General features: G+C 41.2%; 1 protein-coding gene across 1 annotated transcript; it reads right to left on the bottom strand.

Moving 5' to 3' along the window:
* Positions 1-7,427: 7,427 nt before the first annotated feature.
* LOC133018598 (gastrotropin-like) lies at positions 7,428-8,610 on the bottom strand. The gene is given in 6 exon segments (XM_061084995.1): positions 7,428-7,478; positions 7,861-7,950; positions 8,120-8,295; positions 8,410-8,536; positions 8,538-8,585; positions 8,587-8,610. Coding segments are annotated over 6 exon segments (516 nt in total).
* Positions 8,611-23,320: the final 14,710 nt, after the last annotated feature.

Below are 23,320 nucleotides of genomic sequence, written 5' to 3'. Positions count from 1 at the left end.
CACTCAATGGTGGGGTGAAAAGCCTGCTGACATAGCAAGAGAAGAGATGTGCTCCTCTTAGAGGCATTCATGGTGCTTCACCTGTTTATACACAGTCAAAGTGATAAAACGAGCCTGAGAGCGAATCTCATATCCTGCTGACATCCAATCTCGAAAAAACATCAACACAGTTGGAAAGTTACAAAAACTATCACACGCAGCTCCCCCAATTCTGAGGTCAGAAAGGTGTCATGTAATTATGGTTTAGACAATCCAACAACCACTTTATCAGAGGCATATTAATCCCTTTACAGTACAATGCAATTAACGGTGCTTTCAGATTCAATTGTGTGGACAAAAAGGATCATGAAAAACACTGAAATGCTGCAATTTCATATTTGCTTCTCTCAGGTACGAACCATCTTGCAAACTTTGTGCGAAACATGTAACAAAGTCGGGCAAAGCTATTTTGGAAGTGGGAATACATTTCCTTCTGTGCCAGTTAATAGAAGGACTCCAAAGAACAACAGAAGCTCAGTGAGAGGAAAGCAGCGGGTTCTTTGTCACAGAATAGCAGCTATAGGCTGAAAATGCACACTATAATACTAAATTGAGCTCCATGGTTTTCTTCCTCCATCCAATTGGACCAACCACCTTTCACCAAGACAGGAGATCTTCAAGCAAATTGCCAGTGTTACCATGGTTATTACAGGTAATTCCAGGTTATTAATGCCTAACATGCCAATCACATTGGGCAATATAACCCCTTCATTATCCTACCCAGAGCATTCTCCCCCTCTCGCTGTTTCTACTTTTTATTATTGTCTCAATTCCTCACTCATTCCCACTGAATCACTCCTCTTTTTGTCTATCTGGGTCTTGTTTTTCAGTGCATCCTCTAAAGCACTGTGATTTGAGCTGCTGTGATTGAAATTGGAGCTGGGGAATGATAGAGTTACTTCAATGATAGCAAACAGAGAAAAAAACTTTTTTTCCCCTTAAAGAAATTGGGGGAAAACAACGTGTGTATTTCTGGGTCTGTTCCATAAAGCCGACTGAAGTTGACTTCATGCTGTCAGATACAAAGAAGGCTGCTAACAGGCAGAATGAGATTTTCTCCAGTATAATGCAACCAATTTCACTGAAAGTGTCTTTCTTATGGTTGTCCACTGAACCCAATGATGACGACCACTTGTGTCCTTTAACAGTGAATCCTTTGATTGCTAAATAGTTTTGTCCAGGTATTAGTAGATGCCTGGGTTGCTCTTCCGTTTTCTTGCTGTCCTTTTCCAGCATATGGTTCCCATCCAGGCCCCTCAGGTTACCAGGTTTCCTTTTGTACTTGTTGAACTTGGTCTTCAAGTGTTCTTTTGTGGAGCACCATCCATGGTATAGCTTGCCATAGCCGGCTGTATTTAATTTATCTAAATATTCTAGAAATGGTCACACCAGGTACTTCCCAAGATGCGGTGACGACAGGGTATGCAGAGGTGCTCCAGAGACACCATGTGGCAGCTGTTTGTTACCCAAGCTTCCCAGCTGTAGTGGAGGGAGGAGACGCAGACCTTCGAGCGAAGATGTTAATTCTTGTTTTCGAAGACCCAGCACCAGAGTCTCTCAAAGGTGGCTGATGCTGGATTGAGCTCTGCACCTGTTGTCTTTCCCAGAGAATACTCACCAGATATGTGTGTGTGATGGAAATACAGACACTTATTCATCAGCAGCAGTGAACAGTGAATGTGTGGGTGGGATGTTTTCTCTGTATTGGCAGATTAGTGATGTTTGGGTTGTGTTGCCAGTCAACCCCATCCTGCATGGCCCTGTATGCTCTCACAAGCATGCCAAGCGCTAACTGGAGATCTTGTGGACTGTAAGACACAAGAACACAGTTGTCTTCATACTGCAGGTTCTCGTAGAGTTGAAACAGCTTTTTAACCACGGCCCATACACACACCATTAACCAGCAGTCTTTCGGAAGCTGATGTGGCACAGTCTGACAGAATGCCTTTACAGATTTAAATGGCTTAATGTGAACAGACTCTTTGAGTAGTGAGGGTTGCTAGGGTGCAATGAGTGACATGTCTCTGCTGCGAGTAGAACTGTGCACATATTCTTGGATAAATCTGAGAGTAATTTCTCCAAACCAAAGGTACACTTTGAAGGGCTTTCACACCCACCTTATTCGGATGATCCATTGAACTTTTCAGTGTAATCCTAACCAAAATAACAGGTGTGGAAGGTGCCTCGTACCAACGGTACAGACCAACACAGCAAAATTCAGTCCAACCAAAGTAGCTGGTCTCCTGAACAAACTGAACAATGGTACGGATCATTTGCAGTGTGGAATTGTCGTGTGCATGTTTTTTTGGGGGATGAATTGCAGAAAGTTGAAAGAAGAAGAAAGAGTGGAAGGGGCTCACAGGTTTGCTTGTAGTCTACTCCTCTGACGATATAATGTTTGAATTAACTGGACATTCATTTTGCTGTTAAAATACCATAATGATAATACAAGAAATTTAACAAAGAGAACGTGTTCCTTTCATCAATTCAAATGGGAAGTTATCAAACATAATATCCAAACTGACAACAATCAGACGTCAGACAGACACCTGTCTAATCATCAATCAATGTCAGGTATAGGTAGACGCAGCCCACAGAGGTTTCCTACTTTTTTATTGGTTCACTTATTGTGTATGAAGGGCTTTTCATCCTTCATACACAATGTGTGCACAAGCAAACAATTCAGAGGGCAAATGTTTATTTTGGGAATAAACATATTAGCCACTACTCTGACAGTGTTGGGTTTTATCTTAAGCTAGTTTTATTGGTCTCTGACTGTCTTCTCTCTAGAATAGAAAACACATCTACACTAGACATACCACGTCAACCATGCTTTAAAGAATTAATGTTTGTAGCAGTTAGTTGTAGCGGAATGCATGTTCATATTGTGGCTTGGCTTCAAGTGTGCATGGAGGTGCAAATCCCAAAACAGAAAGAGAAACACAACATGGAGATGGTAACAAGCCATTTTCTCCCCACTCTGGGCTGCCTTGATAGAAACCAATCAGAAAGAGGCAGAATGGCCAATCAGAAACAGTAGCCTTGGAAATAGCCAATTAGGCCTTTTTGTCCGTGAGGATAAAGGAAGTGATATTGCAGAGTGATTGCACCAGTGCGGAGCTACACAAACATGCCCAAATGACACCTTGCTTGTTTGCCTTCCAACCCTAATTTTCCAGGAGCGTGAGATCTTGATTGCATCGGTGCTGGCAAGAGAGGACGTCTCATTATTACACCAAAACAATTGCCACCTCAGAGGCAAAAAACGGAGAGAGCTATTGAGTCACCAGCTCTCGACTCAAGGCCAGCGCTGCACGCACACACACATACACACACACACACAAATGCACTGAGGCTGTAGTCTGGCAATTTTATACAAAAGATTTGTACCTTACTTTGGTCCACTTAATGAAGCTGTAAATTTAGAGACATGAGAGCCTTTGCAGTGCTCCTCTGAGAGCTGCTACAATGATCCTGGGAATGAGCTGGTTAATTAACTGATTGTTTGCTTGGCTGGAAGCCACAGAGAGAGAGAGGAGATGTGGAGGGAGACAAGAAGGAGAGGAAAAGAGAGGACACAAGGGGAGAGGACAGGGGAGAATGGGAGTACTGAAGGGCAAAACGGAAAGCGTAGCACGGAAGAGGAACGGGGCAGTGCGAAAGGAAAGTACAAAAGAGAGAAAGGGGCTGAAAAGAATAAAAGGGGAGGAAAGCATAGCGGAATAAGAAAACAATGGTGGGAGAGAAGGAAAAGGAGAATAGATGATGAGCGTAGAGAAGGGAAAAAAAAGGTATAATGATCCAGATATGAACAGAAAATATAAATGGATATGGGATGTATTTCAAATCAATTGTTTGTTGTCATACAGCTTCCAGGAAACGGTGGCAGCACTGAGCTTGGTGCTACTTGCAAGTCTGTGAGTGAGGAAGTAATCCTGCACCAGGTTTGATTTCTACATGGTTTGAATGGTGAGCTGTGAACTTCTGGTTTTTTTGTTCTGGGACCTTATCTGTCCCAGAACATTGAGGCTAAAGCCCAACAACATGTTTCAGTGTTGAGAAAGACTAAGCTCTATAAATAGATTCTACATGTGAATATACACAATCTGTAGGCGAGGGATGAGACCAATCAGTAGTTTGACCAATCACGTGTGCGCAGCCTTTGCTTGTCCACAGGTAAACAGTCTATGTGATGACAAAAAGAGGCAGAGCACATTATGAAATGTATCGGATATCAGCTTTTTTAATTCATCAGCAGTTATATGCAGATAGCTCATATTTGAGATCGGCCCAAATGTCGTATGAACCTAAACCATCTACACAAAGTGTGACTGTTTGTGTTTCGTGTGAAGAAATGTTTGACTTGTGTGATAAAAGAAACCAGTTCGGACTGTAAACTGACTGATAAGAGCATCATGTTTTCAGAGACTTCTTGGCCAGAGTAAATACAGTTTTTCAACCCAGATTTTCAGTTTAGTGTTTTTACTAGGGCTGGGCAAGTTAACTCGTTTCAATCGAGTTAACTCAAGTGATGAGTTAACTCGATTAATTATTTTATCTCGCATTAAAGGGACTCTTACCTTTGTTGCATTTGAGAATTACAGCACATTCGAATCATCCCGCCTTCCTCCAATGCCCCACCCCCTCGTTCCCATCCGCGTGGTGGGTCTGTCTTGAATTTTAGAGTGTCATTACCTTATTAGTACCAATTTAACCTTATCCACAAAAAGTGTAAAAATGCAACAAAGGTAAGAGTCCCTTTAACTCAGGTTTGATTATTTATTGTTTTATTGTGAAAGTCAGGCTTTTATTTTGTGAAAGTCTGTTGCTGACTGCTGCAGAACAGGAAAAAAGAAAATAATTGGCGGATAAACAATCGAGTTAACTCATCACGAGTTAACTTGCCCAGCCCTAGTTTTTACTTCTTTCCTCACCTGTAAAGACACTGATGCCTTGGCCACACTGGGTGCATGTGCAGTGTGTCACTGCCGTCCCTGATCTGATGCATCTCACATGCCTCTGTTTTCACGCAGGGAGCGTGTCTGTATCTCTACTAAGACTATGATATAAAGCTTTGCATAAGCAAGTCATACAACAATAACGAAATCTTGTTAAAACAAATAAATGGCTTTAGTCAACAAAAATGCTAGCTTTTATTTTGAAACAGGTCCCGAAGTGTTTATGTTGTCACAGTCGAAACTGCGGTGATAGTGTATTTGTAGACTCTGACTCTAGAGGAGCACCACGGTTCACCCAGTGCGGCTGCTCTGACCTGATAACACGGGCACGGAAATGAAACGAAAAATGTTCCGCACACACGGCCAGTGTGGCCGGGGGTTGAGGAGATTCATCACCAGTCACTTATATTTTATATATATTCAATGTTCTTGAATTCTGTATGAACTGCAATGCCTGGCCTTGGTGAGCTGGGCATCGAGGAATGTGATACAGAATATTTTGTGTCACGTGTCCACTTCATTTTGTTGTCTGGTTTCAGTAGACCTCACTTCCTGTCCCTCCTTTGGTTACTGCTCTCCTGAGGACCCTCACCTGCTCTAATGTGTCTTTGTCTCCTTCCCTTTTTAAGTATTTAGTCTCTAAATTTCTCTGCAGTTTTGTCAGTGTGTCGTGAACCTTTGAGTTCAGTAATCATTACATTCCTGCAGGGCCCATATTTTACACCTTTCTGAGATTTTATTTGAGGTATTGGTACCCTTAAGATGATATATCAGAGGTTTAAGGTCGAAAAACTGCTGCAATGTGAATTTCCATGTCCTCTCTTCTGCCTCTCTCTAAAGCTGCAGACAGAACAGGTTTATTTCGCCTGCCTCTTGAGCCACTCCTCTGATTGGCTGACTTCACTTTGAGTGACACGCGACCAGGCCTATCACCGGTATCATTCTGGCGTATTTGATCTCTGGCTGTAAACACAGATGAGAGCCACATTATGTTTGGATACCGCTATAGAAGACCAGCCATATATTTACAGTCAGTTACAACAGTATGTTTCTCAACGATAAGTTGTACCGTCCTTGTGTGTTCAAATTTTTGCAGAACAGTCGGCCAATGTAGGAGTAACGTCACGAGTTACAGAACGGAGTTTCAATACGGAGTCACGTCTAGAAGGGGTGGTGGTGGGGAGCAGGGGTGATGGGTTGGTAGGCTGGACTAGTACCGGCTGGGTGGGGCTGAGAGACATGTGCCAACCCATATGACATCACACGGGGGAGGCAGTACGAAATTAGACGTTTCAATAACATATTTCTTTGAATGGACTGAGTGGAAAAGTCTGCGGAGTGACTGTTTTCATACCTCGAGGATCCCTACTGATCCCCTTCAGGTAATCACGGATAGTAAAAGCCCAGAAAATAGATTTTACACAATATGGGCCCTTTAATATATTTGTGGTCATATTTATTTAATTTTGTTGGGTCCAGTGTTTTTTGCTATTTATTATGTCCAGATTTGTGGAGCCTGGAGCGCTTTTATTTCATGCTTAATTTAGTATTTATAATGTTTTATTGTTTTTTTTATTACATAGTATCATGTCCTGTCTGTCCTTTCTGCAAAATATCTGTCAATTGGATGCCTCTTTCTTAAACTGCATAGGAACCTGAACCTTGATATATTGGACCTGAGTGAAGCTTTCTGGTAGCGTGTGAGACTTGGTAAACCCGGCCCAACCTCAGCCGCTCAGCAACCTTTATAAATTCCTGATGTCGCCACAATGTGAGTAGCGCCTGTATACTCTAACATAATTCCAGGCAGTGATGGCCTGTTTTATTATTTGAATGCATTTGTTCTCAACATAATAAATTACTTTGTCCAAGAGTGCTTTAGATATCTTGGATCATTTGGTTTGTTCTTCTAAAAATGCAAGAAATCGATCCAGCCTTTATTTTGTATTTTTATCCCTTCTTTTAATCTCTGGTAGATTTTGCACCAGATTAAAGTGCATTACTACCTCCTGCCGTCTTTGCAAATTAAAACTATGTATGTGTTTATTTGCATATAAAGTGGGGATCACAAGGGGTCACTCTAAACGCATGTGGAGACTTATTCCAATGCCAGATGGGAACCAGCGCACTAAGAACTGTCCACTGTGATAATTCAATACATATTCTTATGCCAGTAACAAACATGGCCAAAAATATCTAGATTGTCAACTCCTCTGAGGCTGGATTCACTGTCTCCCCTTAATCCGTGGAACTGATCCAATGTCCTTCCTTAATTTTTGCATAAAACATTTAAATTTACATTTGTGTTAGATCTAAAATCACACAACACACTCATAATCACACAGACACACACACAAGAAAGTGCAGACGGAAACACAGATTTACGTTGCTATCATTGTTTATTTACTGCAGTAGTTCTGAGGTCAGTAGTTATATCTTCTTGCTGGTTCTCTTCAGGACTACAGCACCAGATTTGGAGGTCTGTAGGGAGACGGAAAAGTAAGTCAGTTATTAAAGACGGAAATATGCGATTTCAGTGCCTTGTTATACTTAAGCATATGGCATCAAAAGAGAAAGTTTTTCTGTCAGTTTGTGCTTTATTTGTCCTAATTTTCCAAATATTTAAAAGGTAATTTTCTGAAAAGCTGGATTTGGAATGGAAACAGATGGTTTTGCACATTGGTAAATCTTAGTAACATTTGGAAAACTACATTTGAGACAGTTTTTCTTGTTAGCTAAAGCTGCTACCCAGCTGCAGAGATATAACATTATGGTCTGTAATGATCTCTGAAGGGTGCTGGGCCGAACAACTGTCATCACACTGAAGGTTCTCTGCAGTGAAAGCATAAGAGCGTGTGTTTACCTCAATAAGCTTGCCTCCAACGATCTCAGAGGTGTGGTGGTAGTTGGGGAAGGTCACGTCCAGCTTGCCTCCATCCATCTGCACAGTGGCCTGAAAAATATAAAGGTTACAATCAGTCAGGGAACCAGGGTAAATTCATCCTCCTGCTGCTTTCTGCTGGGTTTACATCACTGTCATGGTCTCATGTCTCTTTCCTGCAAAGCTGGAACTCAAGACTGAATACGATAAGAGACAAATCTCTGGATTCATTCCCTCCTACCTTGAATTTCTTTCCTCCAATGGTCTCCATATCAGACTCCTTGCCGATGGTGAACTTGTTGGTGACCGTGGCATTTGTGGGGTAGACTTGGGTCCAGGTGAAGTCGTTGCCGCTCTGGGTGACATCTGTGATCAGCTTGTAGTCGCGGCCCTTCTCCATGACTGCATCGGGGATACCTAAGGCGGAAAGACATGAGGATTGTGAGGTTTAAAATAGCTCTGATTGGTCAAGAGAGTAAAACGCACATGCTGTGTGAGAAACGTTTTCAGATTCTCGTTTTGCATTCTCACCGAGCAGCTTGCAGAACTCTTCGTATCCCTCCTGGGTCTCGGTTTCCCATTTTCCAGCGAAAGACATCTTGGTGGTTTTGGTGGGTGGAGGCGTGTGAGCAGAGATAATGAGGCAAGCTGAGGGAAAAAGCAAGGTACTGGGACTGAGACAGCTCCTTGTTTATATACTGTATGCCGCAACGCCACCTCCCTCATCTGCATGTGGTGACACAAGAGGGTAATTACATCTGAAGATGATGACTACATCATCTTATGAGTGCTACAAGAGAGAGAGGGCAATAACCCGCGTAAACGGGTGTTTATGGAGCTCCGAGGCAGTGAGTAAAATGCTGACTGCTCATCACGGGCGAGCTGGTAGCTCACCTTTAGGTCAATGAACTCTCCTACAATGGCTTTATGGTCACATCTTCCATCTTTTACTGCTGCACAGTTTAAAATTAAATAAAGAGCTTTGTTTAAAAGTTAATCCCTCGATCTGACGTGGTTTGTTATCTTTACATTGTGAATGGTCTCATCTGTAATGAGATCATCATGTACTTACCAAGACCTTGAATCTTTATTCATAGATAGATTAGCACTGATATGAGTTCTTTCACAACCTTTTTACAATTTATACAATTGTTAATTTTGCATAATACAACACAAAATCGCTTTATCTTAATGTATTATAACACCATCATGTGGGTCTGTATAGTTGAGGGAACCTGTGACAAAATCTACAAAACCCTACTGAATGAAACAAACCCATAATAAAGTTTTGTGCATAAAGGTTGAGGCAACATCAACAAACATACCAACATAAATTTGACTTATTTAGCTGCAACAGCTTTTATAACTGCTACTATGTGTGTTAGTAGTTTTTGGACAAATCTATGGCACAAGCCATGTAGCTCAGAGAAACAAAATTGATCTCACTTTATTTACACAGATGATACATGTTAATGACCATTTTCTGTTTTTGGTGGTTTTCCTTTCGCTGACCACAGCCTGATGCAACCAACACACAGAAAACCTGTGGCCAGGTGGTATCTTTGCATCTGCACCATCCTGTAGGTGTAATGATTGGTTTCTGAGTCTCCAGGCAAAATGTAATGAAGTTGCTATCTATAGGGAGCTGTGTGTACTGTACCTGAAGGCAACATGGACACATTGAGGTACGTACACAATGCACAGTATACAAAAGGTGTGTGTGTGTGTGTGTGTGTGTGGTGTGGTGTGGTGTGGTGTGGTGTGGTGTGTGTGTGTGTGTGGTCCAGTCCTAATGTGATAAAACCTTATTTCTGGGGTCCTGGGGGTGAATTGTGGTTAGGTTCAGGTTAGGCATGAACACGTCCTGCTTATAGTTAGTAATAAGACTTTGGTTCAGGCTTTCCACATTAAATGGAAGTCAATGTAAAGTCCTAATTAGGTCACATAATTTGGACATTTGGCTTTACAAGGCCCTAATGGTAAATGACATGGGCCTGAAGGTATCAGCATAATATTAGTGTTACATTGTAATAATTGTGCATCCAGCTCATTTCCATGAACAGGCCTGAACTCCACATGTCGGCTGGTAGATAAGCAGCATGAATGAAAACATCTGCCAGTCAACTAATATGATGGGATGGGCTCTCAAATGGGTTATTCAGGCCACAACTTGTGATTGGGTCAATGTTCATGTACTACGACTGCATTACATATATGCTATTAGAATGTGATATATTATTTTATATTTAACAAAGCATCAGGATTGAATTGGATAATTGGGGATGATGTTTTTTATCTATTATTTTATTTGTTAATTTTACCTCATATGTAATTCAATGGTATAATTATACATTGGTGTCATTCTCTGGGGACAAATAAAAAACGATGGTTAATGGTTTCCTTACAAGTGTTAAAATAGTATGTAAGTGAAACTGAAGTAAATTTGACATAATAAACTTAAATCTATATAACAAAACACACAATAAGGAGTAATACGTAATCCTTCAGATAACAAAAAATATTTTGACTGTAGAGCTGTGGCAGCAAATTGAATAATATAAGCCAACAAGAAATAAAGCACTTTTCAAGTCTTCCTTTATGACAAACACATTCAACTGCCACACAGTTAACAGAATTTCAGTGTAATGCTGAAAATTGTCCATTAAGGTGACTACACGACTGAAGCACCTCAGGCTTTCAATTCTGCCAAACTGTGAATAGGTGAAAGCTTTTGATGCTGCACTTAACTTCGATCTGGCACAATGCAGCCGTTTTCACAGACCACTGATAGTGTTTCTACCCTGTGAAAAGTCACCATGGCCTTGAAGGTCTTTATAGATACATAAAACATTGTATTGGCCAACATCCTATAAAAGACACCATTATCTCTTGCTCTTTACTGTCTCTGCTCACTCTCTCGAACAAACTCGCACATGGGGTCAGTGTGCTGAAGTGTTGAAATGCAGTTTTAAAAAAAACCCAGTTTCATCAGATTTTATGTGCTCGGTACCTTTAGATTGTTTGTGCACAAGCTGTATGTGTGTGTTTGTGTGTGTGTGGGTATGTGTGTGTGTGTGTGTGTGAGTTGTGCTGCTCAACGTGATGTGTCACCGGGTTCAGTCAGTGCTTTGACTGCCTCACATTGACCTTCTAGAAAAGGTCCATGGAACTTTCAGCCTCTGGACCTTTATAGAGACTATTTCATTTGACCCATGAGACAACTCATATAAGCAATGAAGACATATTTAATTAATTTTATTTTGTACCAATTTTTACCACAATAAAGGACAATAACATAAAATACTACACTGGCAAGTCCTTCAGGGTCGTCATTACAGCTGCAACTAACCTGGATAAGTTAGTTGCAGCTGTCTAATCTAAGAAGATGAACAATTATATGAAGGATCCATTTTTGCCGCTTCGGAGTTGCTAGAACCAAAAATTGTAAAATTTTTCCAAAGGGTCAGTTTGTCTTAAAGAAGCATCTCACAGCAGGTTAATGATTACGACAAAAGATATTGAAAGAACACTGACGGACACTGCAAGGAATTAAAACATTTTCTCTGGCTCTCAATCGAACAACAGTACAAAATACACTTTACATCTTAAATATATTAAACATAAGAAGGTTAAATTATTATAGCAAATGCCACTATCCAGATACAATACCAAATGTAATTTATACGAGCAATAGTTCAGGCTGGCCTGTAAAGAAAGTTGTAAAAAGTGAAATGGCCCTAAAAAAGAGAAAGGTTGCTCACTACTGCCGGAGAATAGACTTAACGATGCAGGGTTTTCTTCTATACAATGTTAAAATGACTGTGTGACTCTAAATGCATCTTTCTTCATGTGGCTTCGTCAGGGATCTGTCTTATTTTAAAGTGCTGCACTTTGTCTACTGTTTCACTATCTCTGTCAAAACTGCGTTTTTTTTTCCGTGTTTTAAATGCATACATTTGCTCAAAGAAGAGGAAACGGCTTCAATCCCTTTCCCCTCCATTTGAAGCTCTGTCACAATGTGTGTGGAGTCCTGATAGACATGTGTGAAGTAGGAAGTGGTAAGTAAAGGAGAAATGTATTCAAGTAATGTACTTAAGTACAATGTTGAGGTTCCCTAACCTGAGGTACAGAATGATGTCCATTTTCTTCTGCTTTCTATATCTTCTAGAGGCATATATTCTACTTATAATTATAACTGCAAAATACAATGAACTAATGAATAGCATTAGGGTGGTGGTAGTAGTGCATAACGTAGGTAGAGTAGAGCTACATGATCTGATCTACTTGAATGTATCAATAATAATACAAACGTAATTCTGAATTGGGTCATTGTGCATAATCTCCCTATAGGTGCTTCAAGTTTATATTTTGATGCTAACACTGCATTCATTCAAAACGCTTGTATTTCAACCAGATCATAATAAAAAAGAAAAACCTATATTTTTGCAATGTATGACTCTTTCTTGCTAAGTATCTGTGATAGTGTACTGTCTGACAGTGTGAGTACATCTTGGAATGTATCATCCACTCCTATCATATAACAGGTGTGAAGATAACACACAGGTAACAAAACACATTGTTACGTTTCTTTTTAATACACATCAATAATTGAAATGAGATTAGTTCACATTGCATTGGACATAGTTTAACTACACAGGATTATCCATTAACACAAGCTGATACACTTCATCCAATCCAGTCCTACAACACAGACCTGTAAACAGTGTTGGATACTACACACACTTCCCTAATAAAACCTCTCTTGGTTCAGATCTCAGTGCTGTGCAGCTTGGTTCTCTGTGGTTTCAGATCTAATTTAATCTCATGTTTGTGTCTCCAAACATCTCCTGCAATGGCTGCTTCACATTCACAGCTGTTCATGGGCCTCACGGGTGAAGCTTTCAATATAAAGGTTTCAGGACATCCATCGTATTTCTCACTGAGTTATGGAAACTTCATCAGAGGTTTGAGTTTACCTTGAACTGTACTAAGTGTTTGTAAATTTATCCTCCTAAAATCTGTTTATACAATGTGTAATAAAAGACTAATACATCTGTTATAGACTGTACATGGAAGAGGCTACTTTCTTTATATAGTGATCATCACCACCTGGGGGACAATGCATTCTTATTTTCTGCATGCAGCTTATTTCCTGTATGTGATGTATGATGTGATGTGAATTAATGTGTAAACATGGATTCCACATGTATAGATATAAACCTCAGTGGTGTGTTGACAGTCATGCCAGTGTTTGTGGAGTGGTGTAGCATTTTGGTCCCGGCTGAAAAATAATGAGGCAACTAAGCAGAAAGTTTATCATAATCACATCCAGCGAGGGACTGATATTGATGCATTTGTTTCTTCATTTACATTTAAGCATGCTCTATAGCGTAAAAAAAACAGCAATGATGAACTCATGTCAGGGACGTAGAGTATATCTACTGCCACTAACAAAGTATTTTGCGTACAGTACTGAATGTGAGTTACAATTCATATAAATTCATTTGTATCTGCTCGTCTCAAAGTCCCTCCAAACGGAAACCTTCTCGGCAGTTAAACGTGAGCAAAGTACAATTTTTACAGTTTCTTGTTGAGTTATTTCCCTGTGGTTACACCTTAATAGTAAACTGCACTTTCATCATTTGGTGAAACATTTCCTTTTTTCTCTGATCCCTTAAAGTGTGAATCATCGTCGATAATAAGTAACTAACTTTATTGACCATGACCTCATGTCAATAAACACTTTTGCCTCTTCTCTTTTTTTCATGATCCTCAGATGTACGCCACTGTGGTCTCAGACTTTTGAAAAGCGAACTGAAGACAACTCAACAGAACATGTTTCTCATGACGATGAATACGAGAGAAAACAAGCATATGAACAGATGAACAAGAAGGAGAAGACGAACGAGTGGAAGAGGGGGAGGGAGAGAAGATTCTAAAGAAAGATACATATAGATAGATTCCTTTTATCTGCAGCTATAAAGGGGGGATTTGTGATGGAGGAATTAAAGGAGGGGAGGCCTTGATATGCAAATGAAGCTGCTGCTAATCAAAGCAATAAGATTAGCCTTCCAAATTGAGATGAAGAAAGGCTCCATTATCTGGGCCGAGTGTCATGTTTAATAACGCGGAACGGCATCGTAATTCACCAGTGATGCAACTGTAGCTTATGTGGGTGTGTGTGTGTGTGTTCATGTGCATGAGAAAAGTGTGTGTCTGCCTTTTTGTGTGTGTGAACGAGAGAGAGTGAAAGATAGTATATGCAGAGGGAATTTAATTGCGAAAGACAAATTTTGACCTTGTGTGTGTGTTTGTGTGTTTGCACGGGGGTCACCCAGCATGAGTGGGTGTGTGTGCAAAGGAGAGAGGGAGAAAATTTAGTGAAAGGGAGAAAGACAGGGCGCAAAAAGCTGGCTCCCATGAGAAAAGCGGGAATGCATGGGTGTGTGTGTGTGTGTGTGTGTGTGTTTGCTTTGATGCAAAAGTTTTGTGCTGTTTGTTTGGCAAACACAGTGTTAGACAAACACTAGTATATCCTCTCACATTCTCAGACATTACTGCCTCTCCTGGTTTGATTGGAAGCATCGTGGTTGGTTATGTAAGATTGAAATGGATGTGGACAGGTGTAAGTGAATCAACTGAGGGTGACACCCAGGGGACTGCAACATGCATGTGAGCTTTAACAAGCACACACGTGACTCTGTACCAATCCCACCAGCTCTTTCTGCTGCCTCAGTAAAATCTTTTTTGCAAGATACACCTTAAAGGAAGATTTGTAATTTAATCATAATCTGTAACTCTGCAGATATTTTCAGCTTCTGAAAATGAGGTCAGCAAGATGACTAAAATAACTAATGTGCTTTCTTCAAGCTTATTTTTACTTGGTCTAAGATAAAGTAAATAAAATACAACAATAGCAGTTGTAAACTGCACAGACAGATGTACACCTCCCTAAAATTTTTGTGTAAATATTTGTTTTTTAGCTCATCTATGTCTCTCAAGCCGTTTTCAGACATGTACTCTGGGTCCAGACTTTCTCCGGAGTTTGCCTTTCACACGCTCAGCACAGCACAGCACAGCAGGAGATTCTGTTCACACATGAAATCTGCAGTGTTCAGGTGAGGACTGGAGCAGCTGGCCGAAGCAGGACGTAAAGTATTTACAGCACATTATCACACAAATACTAACACGACCCAAGGCCAATTTATGCTTGTCCGTCTTTTCTAAAACAGACAGATAAGACCGCCCTATCCGTCATGGAACGCCCTCTCTGAGCGCCTCGGAGAGCTTTTCGTGCACCTCTGATTTTTCTAACTGTACGTGTTTATTTCGGAGACCCAACGGACAGCCCTTGGCTGTGATTGGTCCGCGAACGACATCATTTCCGTATGACGTCATTTCCGTATTTCACATTTCCGGACCTCAAACTTCCTGCTTCCTTCCCTGTGTCACAAAAACCCAAACACAGCTATGATTCTACTATTAATGTGACGTGTGTGATAAGCCAGCGGAGTTGTCCGGCTGACGATGGCTCGTTAGAGCACTGACGGCATGTGTGCACGGTAGGGTTGCCAACCGTCCCTTGAAAAACGGAATCGTCCCGTATTTGGGAACATAAGCACCTGTCCCGTATTGAGCTGAAAAGGGACGCAATTTGTCCCTTATTTCTGTGAGATTTAAAAAATGGTCAGCAAAATGCCAATGGAAAATGAATAACCGGGCGCTTTATATGAAAATTTACGGTAAACTTGTTCCCAGGCAATGTCCTGCTCTGGGATCAATGAGCTTACAGCATATTCACATAACATGTTCTGTTTGCACTTTTGTTATTGCACAAAAAATATGCACTATTTCCAGATGGATGTTCTGCTTTCTATCTATTGTTTTATATTAATGTATACAGTTTTAAGTTAAGCAAGACAGGTTTCTGTTTAAGAAAGATTCTTATTTTATTGAGTTAATTTTGTTTATTATTTAAGTGAAGTGCTGGATAATAATTTGTTTTCCATGTATTCATGTCACTCAAAAATATGCATCTTATTCAATTCAGGGTCAAAAAGTTAAAAAATCGTTTCACTCAGAAAAAGAGGAGCTAAAATGAGGTGTCCCTTATTTATATTTCAGGGAGTTGGCAACCTTAGTGCACGGTCACATACGGTTATAATGAGCTTTCATAACGGCACTAGCGTGCTAGGCTAGCAGGCTAGCCACCATGCTAACTGCGGTAGTAACGGTGAAAAAACCCGCTGTCACGACATTAATTCCACTTCTATCATGACACTGTTTCTATAATACCGTCAGGTTAGAAGCAAACACTGGGTAGTAGTTAGTGTCGGGAGTCCCTGCTGACTGTGTGTGGAAGCTGGGGTTGAAGCTAGCTGGAGGGGAAGCTAGCTAGCTCCGTGTAGCCTCAAGCAGATTCAAGCTGTGGAATCAGCAACACAGTTGGGAAACAAGATCGGGGAACCGCTGCGCTAAGAAACGAAAACATCAGCATTTTGACCCGCTGGGTGTCACTTTATTAGGTTCTGTTAGTTGCCATGGTTCAGTGTGTCGGAGGCAAGCTGACAGAGGTAAACAGACACACGTGGACTTCCTCTTCCTAGAAATGGGGTAGGCTTCTCTGAGCTCGTCTTCTGTTGCGCAACCTATGGGTTTGGCGGTGAATTGTTTTCAACGTACAATCGTCGGAGAAGTAAAAATCAAGAAGACTCTCCGCTCTCCGTGCAACCCTCTCCGAGAAACGGATACGTAGAAGCATAATGGAGCCTTCAATGGCAATAGAAACCAGCTCTTCTAACATCGTCTCCCTTTTTTTTACTGCAGAAATTTCAGGAAGAGTTATGGTAACACTTTAAAATAAGATACCCTTATTCTCCATCAACTAGTTTATATATTAAAATGCTTTGTTGTCGTTCCTATATAAGGTATTACTTTAGTACCATAAAATTGGTCATTCTCCCTCAATAACGCTAAGAAGAATATTTCTTAGTGTTAAACTACTAGTGAATAAGTTACGAGAAAGACCTCTCTTTAGAGTTATAAAAACGTACTTGAGAGTTAGTTGGACAAATATTAACACTGTTTTATTACATTATCATGGAGCATATTGTGTCATTGAGGAAGAATGGGCAAACTGGCCTTTTACTGGTAATATATCTATCAAATATAATATTTCCTTCTGAAACGTAGCGGTGTTGTGAACTTAATTTGCCTCTTTAAATCTCTGCTTTAGTGCTATTGAATTTTGAACACCAGCTTTGGATTAGTGCTGCCGCCTTACAAAACTGTTTTGATAGGACTTTTCAGACTAATGAAAAGAGAAGGTTAGCTGCATCATTCACCACCAGCAGGTTCCATTTTAACACTTTAGATTTAAAACAGCACAGATGGAGCCTGTAAGAAAGCGGAATATCGAGTCACCTTTGACATACAGTACTTAAGATTTCAGAGTTTCAGTGGCGTGAAAGAAAGAACAAGCAAAATGGTTGATCGGAAAATATTAGATATTTAACTGCTAATAGTGCCGTCGTGAGGCCACCAATTGTTCATGGTAATTATACCAGTCTATCACATCTAATTTGACCATGACTGTTCATGGTTGGAAATGCTGCACCTAGCACCTTTCATTCTGCAAAGCCTGTCAGGGACTCGGGCAACGTGCCAATCTAACCATTAAACAGAGAGACAGAAATAGGCCACGGGAGCCGCCAACAGTAAACATTCTGCTGTTGTTATCTTTACTGTTTCTCAATCCATCCTGACAGCTTCGCCATCCTTTGGGGAAGGAAACGGCAGTCACTGCTGATTATAGAGCCCCCGCCGCCCCCACCACCCCCCTCATCCAGGGAGCCAAATTATGCCCGCATTAATATTTCATATTACACAGAGAAACCACATGTGTACTCAGCCCTTTGTCTTTGTGTCAAATGAAATGTGCTCGGCAATCATCAGAGGGCGAGCCGAGGTGCTGCGAGGAGGGGCGACTGCCGGAGGGGAGGGGTAGAGAGGAAGGGGTAAGGAGGAGATGTGAGGAAGGGATGGCGGGAGGGAGACGAGGGAGGAGGAGAAGTGCGGGGAGTTGAGGGTAAAGAAAGAGGAACGAGCGGGTGGGACAAATACAGGGACTCGGAGGAGAGACTGTAATGTATGGGCGAGAGGAGAGATGAGGCAAGAAGAGGAGAGGAACATGGAGGTTTGAAAGCTGAGTGTAGTGGAGAGATAAAAGATCGGCGGAATCGATGAAAGGCAAGGTGAGCAAAGAACAAAGTAAAGAAAGAGACAAGAAGGGAGAGAAATACCTCTGTTCTCTAAATAATGAAGGTGAAGGTGTGAGCTGGGCTGAGCAAAGGACAGGGAGCTTTGTTTGAAGGCAGAGAAAAGCAGGGAAAGGAAGTTGATTTCAGACATGCACTGAACTCCGGCTAATCTCCTGAAATTATCCAGAGGGGCTGCATGTAAATAGACAAATGTCCGAGTCAGGTACTCTGGGCATTTTCTGGAACTTTTCTTGCCAGCTACCTGGTAAAATGTCAGAGTGAGACCATGCGAGAATACAGCAGGAGATTGTCGATTTTCAGTGAGCGAGTGGGTGTTATGGACGTTTCTAACATGTGACGGATACAAAACTGAAAAAATACAGAAAAATCTGAAAGAATATAAATATCTCAGGATGAACAAGAGTTACTACACACATAAGATGCCAAAGAAGAAGTCGACTTGGGAAGATGACAAGATTCAAGAACTTTTGGTGATAAAACAAAAGAAAATTATTTGTACAGGGTTAACCATAATGTCCCGCCTCCTGCATGCTCTACCCAATTGTCTATCCTCGGCTACATGTTACAGAAAATATCTTGCCGCGTTGTTTCTACGTTAAAGGAAAAATGGCTGTAGGTGTGTGTGTGAGTGTGAATGGTCTCTATGTCGCCCCTGTGATGGACTGGCGACCTGTCCAGGATGTATCCCTCCTCTCGCCCAGTGTCAGCTGGGATTTGCTCCAGTGCCCCCATAGCTAATTCTTCTTGTTATAGTAAAAATTACAATTCTCTTCATTCACTGGGCCTCTATATGCCTCACCTGAGCAAACATTACAATAGGACGCAGTTACAAATTAGAGTCTTACTTTTTACATGATTGTTGTTTAGAAACCAAACTGTCTATAACCTCTTATTCATGTCATAACAGGGGAGCAGTCGTAAGAGCCATTGGGGGGGGACATGTTTAAATATAGTCAAAATATTCCAACACAAACCAGGTTCCGGGCTGGTACTAGTGCTGGTTCTTACTTGCTTTTTCTTACTTGAGGTTTCGCTCTGACAGCTAATGCTAGCGCTAACTTTAAGCACAACAACAAAAACAGCGGCGGATACATCGTATTTGAATGAGTTTTGCTTGTGACTTTGCTTTTCTGTTTTCGAGCATACACACACATCCAAACACAACTGGTCCAGCATATTTTTGCTGCTTGTTGCGATCGCTACGGACGGAAATCAGAAATGTTGGCGCTATTTGTATCCATGAATGCTAATTGCTTGCTTCATAAGTACGCAATTCTACTACTTCCGGTTTGAGAATGGTGTGCATAATATTATATAAAATACAAATTTATATTTATATTACTAACCAAACATTAGATTTACAATACAGTATTAACCATTTTTTAAAATAACAAAATACATAAAAATTCATCTTGTGCGTGTTAATAAGTTTTGATATTTTGGTCCACCCCCCAATGTTCACTTCATGACTGCGGGCCTGTGTCATAATCATGTGTTCAGCACTGATCTCCAGCTTCGTCCTTTTTGCCCCACCAAGGATAGTATCAACAACCCTTCTGAAAGGGAAACATCTGGGGCAATGGGTCAGATATATATATGTGCACATACTAGAGTTCAAGTCATGGGTTGTGTCCCAAATCACTACATAGTCCACTGTGTAGTAAATTTTCATTTATTTTCTTAAATGTTCTGTACACTATGAGGTTGACTCTTAGTATCGTACAGTGCAGTGTATTTTTTTCAAAAATACTAGAATTATTGTGAGGATAAAGACAGGCAGGTTTATATTTGTCTGTTTTAGCGTATGCCCCATATATTTCTGATGGTGTAGTTCGTTTTTTCATGAAAAAAATTGAAATAAAAAAGACAAACTGTGAGATGTGGATGCAAAATATATAACAGGAGCATTCAAAAATATAAATATATTTGGTAATTTAATGTGCTTTTTACCTGCAAGTAATAATAATAAGTGTCAAATAAACATTGACAATGTATTATGGGATTTTAGTTGTTGTTGTTGTACATCACAATCCTGGGGTTGGAGATGAGCTCACTATAAAGTCCACCACATACAAGTCCCTATACAGCCACAGCCTGTTGCCCTCTGGCCTTAGAGATCGTGACCAAAGTCATATCTTCCCTCATAGAATGAACAAAGCGTTTTGAATTTTGAATGAAAAACGACAGCAGGGATCACTTTGGGCTAACAGATTTACAGAATCAGGTTCATGTTAAATCGGAATTAAATCAAGCAATACCCGGCGGGCCCGAGCCCCTGTGAAATAAATATCCAAGACCCACGGTGAACAATAAAGGCCATAAATCAAGCTATCTGCCTGTCAAGATAAATGGCACATCCCCCATATTACTTTGATAACACAGATACAGGTGGCGCTGGGCTCATCCCATTGTCCATTAATAGAGACGGTCTCACGGACAGATGGGGTTTTTCTTGTTGACAACAAAGACACAGAGAGACACGCACAACCACGCCACGTCAAGTGATGACAAAGTGAGAGGTAGATGCTTTTTAACAGACGTAAATGTAGAGGGGGGGGGGGAGACCCTCTGCTTTTCTCTTGTCTGCATTGGAGATTCATGCCTGTTAATTACACACACACACACACTTGACAGGAAGCTATGAGCTGGTTGGTTGGCTGATTAACACGAGCCTGTCTGCGGGTGAGTGTGCTCCCATCATGCTGAGATTGCCGCAGCCTCATTGTATGAAGCAACCTAGTGGCTCACCTTCAAGCACACTTACCAGCCTCTTATTCCCAAACCTCTCTCACTGTCAACAGTTATATTGATGTGTGTGTGTGCACATGTGTGCGGATGTGTGTGTGAGTGTGTGTGCCGGTCCCTTCCCTCTCACTAGATAGGAAGTTAGCGGCAGCAGCTTCGAGAGGGCTTCAATTTCCTCTCCCTCTAACCTGATTATTAATTACAGTCTGCCTCTGGCTGTCCGCAGCCCAAACATTGTACGACACCGTTACCAAGGAGACCGACACAAAGTCATTCACAAACCTGATTCTGGATTTGGGCACGCTCTCGGCACAGTGGTTGCTCGGTTTTTCAGTCTGTGTTTGTGTCAACTGCGATGTTTGAATTTGTCCGTGCACAGATCAAAAGTAATTCAGTTGAGTCGCACGTGTGTGAAAAGTATTGAGGGGTTAAGCGACCCCTGTAACTGACTTGGCATTGTCTCAAATGCTCGAAACTCACTAAAACACTGGGATGAAACCAATCGCCTGGTTGCTAAACTGTAAACTGATCAAGGTGACGGCGTGCCAGGAAGTCAGTCATGCCTGAGCTGCACAGCACTCAGCGGTAATCAACCTGGAGCTGTGCCTGCGGCGAGGCTGAGGGACAGCAGCCTTTAAATGGGCTTCTGGCAATCAAGCTGTGTGTGTGTGTGTGTGTGTGTGTGTGTGTGTGTGTGTGTGTGTGTGTGTGTGTGTGTGCTTGTAACCCACTTGTGATATGAGATGCAGAGCAGAAGTACCTGCCAGCCACAAAATATGGCTCATAATGCTCAACAAGTGTGTCCTGTGTTATTTTAGTGCTGGTCATAGGGCATTATGAGCTACACACACACACATACTCACACACACATGCAAACACACAATATCACTCTCTTCACGTACTTTAGCTTTGTGAGAGCCACTCTGCCCCATAGCTCCTTACTCTTCCCTTAACCATTTTCACTAAATGTCTTTGAAAAAAGTGAGGATCGGTCAAAATGTCCTCACTTTATCAAAATGTTCTAAACCAACACACACACACACATAGGCATTACACAGACTTTAGAAGAGCTTTTCTTCCACTAATAAAGACAGTGAAAAAGATTTGTAGCGATACTTCAATCAAGCATTTTTTAGAAAGTGGCCCCGTAGAGGTTTTTACCTCTAACTAATGTCCGCTGTTTATATCCTTGTGGCCAAAAGGTGTTTTGATCCACCTTCCCTACTCACTATTAGCAAAGGCAATAATTAAAAAAAAAATTACATTGAAATTCATATTTTCTTTTAACCTTTCTTCTCCTCCCTATAACTGTGATGCAGAGTTCATTGGATTTCTGCTCTACACTCTACATTCTCACCCCTGAGAATAGGCCATGTCCAGATTGACTATAGCAGTGCACATAGAATACATAATACAGCATAAGTATTACATATAAGAATATTAGACAAACTGCTAAATATTACCATCAGTTTACAAGTCCTCTAAGCCACTCAGACTGAACCACTTCTGCTTTAAATCCTCGGATGTTTAAGGGCCTATTGTGTGAAATTCATCAAGTTGCCACTTTGTGCTGATTGGTATTAAAATGACTCGCCTGAGTAGCTGCCTTCGGAACTTTTGATTCAGTCACTTCAAAGTGCCTTTTCATGTGCTGTTCTGTTATTTTGTCTAACCCCCCCTGTTGAGTTTGGAACAGAGCATATTCACAACCAATATTCTGCCGGAGATAAAAGTAGTGGAATAGATAGTGAAAAGAATGGGAGTATATGATGATGGCAGAGGGAATATCATGCACTGGCTTAGAGATATGGATAATTCAGTCACTCCTCTAATGGTGCTTTCATTTCTGTCCACAAGGGGGAGCGGAAGGGGACACAGGCGACTATATTTCCACACCATGACAGATGGAGCAGCGGGGGTTGTGGGCTGGCGTCTCCCCATTGGTAAGAGGAATTAAACTGGGTGGGGGGGAACCTGGTGTATATAAAAGAGGGATGTAATACAAGGAGAGCAGGTGACATGGGCCGAGTAGAGAAGAAGAACACAGTAGATGGCAGTAATGCACCCTTGACGCTGGTTGCCACCCGCAAATAAACCATACAAGGAAGAAAAAAAGAAGAAGATGGAGAGCAGGATACAGACCTAATAGCAGCTATCAACCGATTGGCTGTGACTCCCAGCCAATGGGTGAAAGAGAAGAATCAAGCGACTCCTATAGTGATTAGAAGGTCTCATCTATTAAGTGCTGGGGGAGGGGAGACATGAATCAGGGCTTAACGTATGCTGACTGTTTGTGGGTAAAAAGAGTGAATGAATGTATAAAGAGACTCGTAAGTCTAGTAAACATCTCCTCTGTGTTAAAGGCAAAACAGATTTCATCAAAAAAATTATAAAACATTTTTGGTTTTATTTAAAAA

The sequence above is a fragment of the Limanda limanda genome, chromosome 13, assembly GCF_963576545.1.
Source record: "Limanda limanda chromosome 13, fLimLim1.1, whole genome shotgun sequence".
Classification (NCBI taxonomy): Eukaryota; Metazoa; Chordata; class Actinopteri; order Pleuronectiformes; family Pleuronectidae; genus Limanda; species Limanda limanda.
Note: the sequence above shows the minus strand (reverse complement) of the source record. Positions and strands in the feature narration are given on the sequence as shown.